The sequence below is a fragment of the Vulpes vulpes genome, chromosome 8 (assembly GCF_048418805.1).
Source record: "Vulpes vulpes isolate BD-2025 chromosome 8, VulVul3, whole genome shotgun sequence".
Lineage (NCBI taxonomy): Eukaryota > Metazoa > Chordata > Mammalia > Carnivora > Canidae > Vulpes > Vulpes vulpes.
In genome coordinates, this window is record NC_132787.1 from 44619407 (window position 1) to 44625844 (window position 6438).

At 43.1% G+C, this 6438-nt stretch overlaps 1 protein-coding gene across 3 annotated transcripts in view; it reads left to right on the forward strand.

Annotated features, from left to right (window-relative positions):
* CECR2 (CECR2 histone acetyl-lysine reader) overlaps nt 1-5571 on the forward strand; it is a 172977-nt gene extending 167406 nt beyond the window's left edge. For all 3 annotated transcript variants that reach the window (XM_072766373.1, XM_072766371.1, XM_072766372.1), the window contains one exon: nt 625-5571. In XM_072766373.1, the coding sequence (XP_072622474.1) occupies nt 625-630 (6 nt within the window). In that variant the 3' untranslated portion in view covers nt 631-5571. The remainder of the gene's footprint in view (nt 1-624) is intronic.
* The last annotated feature ends 867 nt before the right edge of the window (nt 5572-6438 follow it).

A 6438-nucleotide genomic window follows, 5' to 3' on the forward strand; every position in this document is an offset into this window, starting at 1 on the left:
ATGGGGAGAGTCCAGAGAAGACAGTCTCATGGGAATCTTTAAAAAAAAAAAGAGAGAGAGAGAGAAGACAGTCTCAGAAGTAGCTTCATGTTTCTATTTTCTTTTCGTCTGGTAACCAGCTGTTTGGGGATTGTTCAAGGCTCCTTTTTCCAAACTGGCCACTAACTTTTATTTTGATGTGATAGCTTTAGTATTTTTTTACCCTTCTTCACCTATTTCATCTGAGAGAGACCAGTCAGTCAGGATTTTAAATAATAGTAACTACCTTCAAGTACTGCTTTTCTGCGAGGCACTGTGCTATGGTTCTCTATGCACAGTATCTCATTTCATCTCTTCCTTGACCGCAGTGAAGTCATTATCATTAAGAGCATCAGTATTGTTCCCTAATGTGCAGGGAGTCCCTACAGCTCCTGAGTGAGGAGGGCCAGAGCCCACTCTCTGGAAGTTAAGTGTGACAGCTGAAACAAAACCAAGCCATTTTCCCAGATGGAGAGGAACTTGTACAGCACTTTGGCTTATTTAATTTTTTTAAACAGCACAGCTTAAAAATTAATTAATTAATCAATTAAAAATAAATAGCACAGTTGTTAATTTTGTTTAAATTGTCTTTATTGCTTCTCTCAGAGTTAGTCCAAGGACGAAATAAACCCCGAGGAAACAGAAAGCTGCACATGAAGACTGGAACATGGAGAATTTAGGGAAATGATCCCTGCCCATCTCTGTTCCTGTTAGCCTGCCACACCCCTTCACAGTGCATCACGTCCTGCCATCCAAGAGCTGAAGCCTTTCCCAGAGCCTTGGAAGCATACTTTTAGACTAACACCAATTTACAGGGGTCCTTGGTTGGGGATCTCTCGTATGGCCAATAGTCGAGAACAAATTGAACTGAAATTAGTGATGGCTTGTCTAAGTCCTGAGACTCTTGTTCAGGGAAAATTATCTTAACCTTGGAGGAGCGGGGGTCATACTTAAGAATGGAGTGGTGCTTGTAAACTTTCATGAGCAGCTAAACTCAGGTATATATTTGGGGAAAGGACTACTCGTAGTATTAATGTGTTTGGAGCTGGGTCCAGTTTACAGAATTTTCATGTTGCCTTTTAAAAATAATTTTTGTTGTTGGTGGTGAATGTATTGTAAATAAGTGGGAAGGGTGGGTGGGGATGTGGAAGAAATGGAAGTCCTAACTGTGGTGGGCATGCAGCACTAGAGTGATCCTTATCTGTTTACAATCATGTCACACTGAATACTTTTGGGAGCTGGAGAAGAGGGTAGGAAAAGTTTACTCTTGTAAAATGTCACTGTTTCCTCAGTGGCCAGCAGTCCCTTGTGAGTTGAAGGCCTCCTTTCTAAGCAGCACAAGAGGGTGCCATTGCACTGCCCCCTGATTGTTGAGTTTCTGAGTTTGGAGGCAGAGTGCTCTCACACAGCCTACCAGAGGCATCAGCCTAGAAGGCAGGCTGCTCTCTCATCCAGTGGCCCAATCCCTGGATTTCAGAGAGCAGTGCCCTTCCTGATTTGCCATCAGCCCTACCAGATAGGTGTAAACCAGTATCAGGAATTCGGATCACTAGTGTTTTGCTTATTAGAATATAAAATGAATCGTCCTCTTCACAGACCTGCCAGGACTGTGAACTGGTAGACATCACACAAAGCTTTCTGGCACGAATCACATTTTGTGGAAGTGACTACTCAGGTTTGTATATGTTAGTATCAATAAAGAAATTGCACAGTTTTGAATAGGAAAAATGTATTCTATAGATTTACAGTTTGAATTTAGGAATTTCAATATATATAGTTTGAATTCATTTTAAGTGAATCATAGTAAAATAAGTCATGGTGATTTAAAATAGCTTTCAGGAACGAGTTCTTGGAAATCATTTGTCATATCTATGATAGGAAACAATTTTACAGTATTAAATTACTTTGTTACAGTTTTAGAAGTGAATTACACTGGATTGTCCTGTTTAGCATTCTATATTTGATTTTAGCTGAGATACCACCAAAGTTAGGACTCCTATGTTTTAAAGTTTTTAATATCCCACAAAGAAAACAAAAAACTAAGGAAAAATGCCCTGAGATTACAGATTTTTGTAAAGAATAGCATATATTAAGCATGCCTTTGGGATAGTAGAAAAGCTTCCATTTAATATCAATCTGCCCTAGTTTCTTACAAAGTCAGCCTTGTGAGGGGCCATTAGAATCTTTCCCTCCAATTCCAGTCCTTGATGAAACGTGGAACTATCATGTTTAAAGTTTGCTAAGCCTATGCTATTAGGAAAAGAAACAAATTAGAAACATCCATGTTAAACAAATGGAACCCAAGACACCAGCTCCAGTGTAAAGGAAATTCATACAAATAAGGGAATGCTAATTGACCTGGCATTGTGGCTTAAGGCTCAGGCAGGAGCCTTTAAGATAAAATGCACAAAAATGTGAATTTTTTCAGTTTTAAATTTGGTGTGCTTTTTTAAGTGGAGTGAGTTTTGAGGTTGTGTTCTCATTTGGTTCGAATTCTTGTTAGAAACTATCACTGGCATAATCTGGTTTGGAAGAATGAAGGGGTCAGCGCTGTCCCTGCAGGAAGAACAAATTTGATGGTTCAGCTCTTGAGCTAGTGTGAGTTAACATGGCCGATGCATTACTACTTCTGGTTTTGTGTCTGCATAGAAGCAGGGAGGAGAGACCAACTGGTCTTTACGGCTGGCTCGGGTCTGGTTAGAGCTGGTCTGGACCCAGAGCATCCCGCTGCTGACAGCCTTTCTCTTCTCCCATGAAAGTTGGTTTGAGTGAGAGGCCTTTAGCTGCTGCCTAACTAGGATCACAGTAGCGACAGGATCTGTTCCCCTGGTGCTGAGGTTGGAGGCCTTGCTTTGTGCTGAATGACCCTGGGGCGTGGGGAGGAGTGGACCATAAGCAATAGTTGGGCTGACCTGTCCCCCTCTGCTCGAGGTAACCTTTTCTCCTCACTCTCCCAGCCCCTTAGTCCGGTACTGTCGCTAGAAGAAGCTGTGAACAATATAGGAAGAAATCTGTAAATTCTTTTATCCTTAACGTCCCTTCTTTAGGGTGTAGAGATGTGAGGAAATATTAAGGAATAACAATAAGGTTGAACTACTGTATCTTACCATAACTCTGGGAACAAGGGCAGCAGCAAATGTGGCAGCCTTGTTGCATCCCATGTGGGAGTTGGGTCATGCATTACAGGTACCAGCGCTTCAACCCTTGTCTGCTACATCCTGAGCTTTTACTGGTCTTTGAAGTGCAGATCTGCTAAAAGTCGTCAGGAGCTACAAGATTGCAGGAACACATGTGACGAGCTGCTGTGAGCCACGGATCTGCTCTTCCCACCCCCCCAACAGCACCTTTTCTTCTCTCCCGTCTTTCTGTTCTGGCACTTCTGAAGTGTCTTAAGCAGATGCACATGCATTTGCCATCTTCTCCATGAGGGGATGATGGTTAGCAAATCACTATAACTAGCAAGTAGTGTGTGAGGAGGTCCTAAAAATGATGTGCTGTCCGCCTAGAAGGACTTTGACAGGGTGGGTCACTGCCACCTTGTCCATGTGCCAGCTCTCAGGAGTCCCCAGCAGGGTTAGCTGGGAGCCACAAGTAATGAGGAAACCCTCACACCTGTTTGATTTAACAGATGTGGCTAGCCTTTGTTAGAGTCATTATTAAGTTAGAATCTTTTTTTCCCCCTAAGATCCAAGAGAAATAAACGACCCAGAGAAAAGTAAAGCTTTTTGGAAGGTTTCTGTTTTGGGTTTTTTTTTTCCCCTCAGAGTCTGTTTGTTTAAAAAGTAGCTGTTGGCTGAAATTTATTGTGGTAGATGCATGTGAAGAGTAATAAGTAAGGCCAAAATGTGCAGATTCTTTTTCATTAAACTTCTATCCCACTTTCTAAAAATAAAATTAAAGCCACTCTGCCCCTCCTTAATCACGTTGGACACGTTCTGGCAGTGCACGTGAGCTTCTTATTCACATTTCTTTATTCTCCATGAGCCCAAGTCAGACTGCTCTCAAAAAGGCAAAACTCATGCTCATCTTTAGTTTTATGTTTATTGAAAACCTGAAGACCTGTAGTGTGTGTGCACACCTTAGTTCACTCAGACCTTAGCTTTCAGTGTCGATTCATCATGGCACTTGGACCTTGAAAGTGCTTCTCATGACTAACCATCAGGTGTCATTCCCCCATGGCATTTGTCTGCTGTATTCTTATTTATGGTGATTCCTACTGGAGTCAAAGAGAATGCTAAGTGCTGTCCAAAACACACAATATCCCAGTGTTGCTGTCATCACAGATGTCAGAAACAAGCTCCCGACCCATACGACATGGTTGAATTTTTCTTCCTTTTTTTCTCTTTAATGGAAGTTCAAATTTATAAATACTACTGTACTACTCTTAAGACCTAATCTGAAATTTCACAGGAAGTCTTAACCCAGCAGTCCCAAGGATAGTTACATAGTGTCAGAATGCTGACATACTTTCAAAACAACTATTTTCAAAGAAATGAAAGGCTTAGAGTTTTCTAGCATGGTTGCTGTTCCCCCTATGGTTATCTGTCCGCCCATTCACCCCTGCAGCGACCTCCATGGAGGAAGGAAGTCAGCTCATGTGTGTGTGAGTCCAGGACAGTTCTCCTTTGGGGGTTTCTGGAATGCAGTGTTCCTGCTGAGAGCTTTCTGTTCACCACTCCTGGGAGAATACTGGGCATTGTATTGAGCAGCAGAGGCTTTTATTCCTGGGCTCACATCACTGTCTAGGAACTACGAATATGATTGAGACTTGCTGCATAAGAAGAAACCCCTTTTCCTGTCTTGGTGGGTTGGACTCTCTTTATAATTTGGAACCTTAGGACACCAAGCCTTGCCCTGCTTTTAATTCTGTTAATTAAGTTAACAGAACTTGAGTGGACATTTCTGCATCCCATCTCTCACATGAAGCTGTGACACAAGCTTTGTCTCCAGGTTAGGTGTTCATCTGTCTCTGCTTTGTAGGCCTTTGCAAAACAGAAATCTAGGAGGGCTGTCGCCCCAGCTAGTCAGTGTTTCTCACTGTATACCAGGGGACTTGACTGAACTTTGATATGTAGAAATGGCTAATAACCAACTGACTTCCTGCATGGGTTTTAAAAAAGGGTGGGATGGGGTTGGGAACAGGGGGTGTGGATATTGAGTAAATTATTGAAATGCTGAACCCCATTGAATATCCTTTGTGTGACCCTGTTTGCCTAGCTGGGACTCGGGTACCTCACTCTCCTGGGAGCCCAGGCCAGTCTCCACCACACAGTGTCAGGGATTCTTTGCTTCTGCTGCAAAAGCCGTGTGAACTTTCCTGGCCAGTACTGGAAAGGGGAATGCTATTTATTTTTATATTGTGTATATTTTGTCGTGGTCTGCTGATTCCCTGTTTCACTGAGAGCGACACTTACCTCAATAGTTAGTTCGATACTGTGTGTTGGATAATTTTTTAAAAGAACTTTTTAAAAAGCTTTTTGATCCTCAGAGGTCTGTAGATTTATTTCCATATGAACTGGTTATTTTGTATAAAGTACATTCTTAAAATAGCAAGGCTCTGCTATGCGTGAGTTGTGTGTGTCCATGTGTCACTTTTATCATCAAAGGTTTGAACTAGGCCTCAGCACCACCACTTACAAAATGCTGGTCCTGCTCAACTGGCTTCATCAGGGTGGGTGGGTGGTGTCAGGGCAGGCAGGGGAGTGTGTCCTGTGCAGGTGATGGGGGGTACATGCTCTGTGGAGAACCTCAGAACAGTACCAAAACCGATTGGCACTTCCAAACAACATCTGGGATAAAATACTCCCCAGCTGGCCTTGCCAACACCCACCTCCTTGCACCCACTCCCAATACCACCCACATATTCCCAGCCCTTGGTACATACCTTTAACTCACTTGGGCTCCATACACCACTTTTACTCTCCTTCCAAAATCTAGGATGGACTTGGGGTCCAGTAGGTAAAGAATTTGGCTTTTAATGAGGGGACACCAGGCAGTGGTAGCCTGGATTCATTACAAGTGGCCAGAAGTGGGAGCTATGAGGGACACCCGGGTGGCTCAGCAGTTGAGTGTCTGCCTTCAGCTCAGGTGGTGAGTCCCTGCATGGAGCCTGCTTCTCTGGCCGTGTCTCTGTGCCACCCCCTCTCTGTCTCTCATGAATGAATGAATGAATGAATAAATTTTCTTTAAAAGTGAGAGCTATGAGACTAGGTAAGCATCTCCTTCCTACCTGCCCAATTTATTCGGTTTTTATTTCCATTTCCTAGGAGGGCTTTTGTTAAAGGAGAGAGGGAGACTAGGGGCACCCGGCTGGCTTAGTTAGGGAACATGTGTCTCATGTGTCTCCTGATGTTGGGGAGTTTGAGCTCCATCTCCGGTGTAGAGCTTACTTGAAGAAAAAAGCAGAAAGTAGCTATCTTA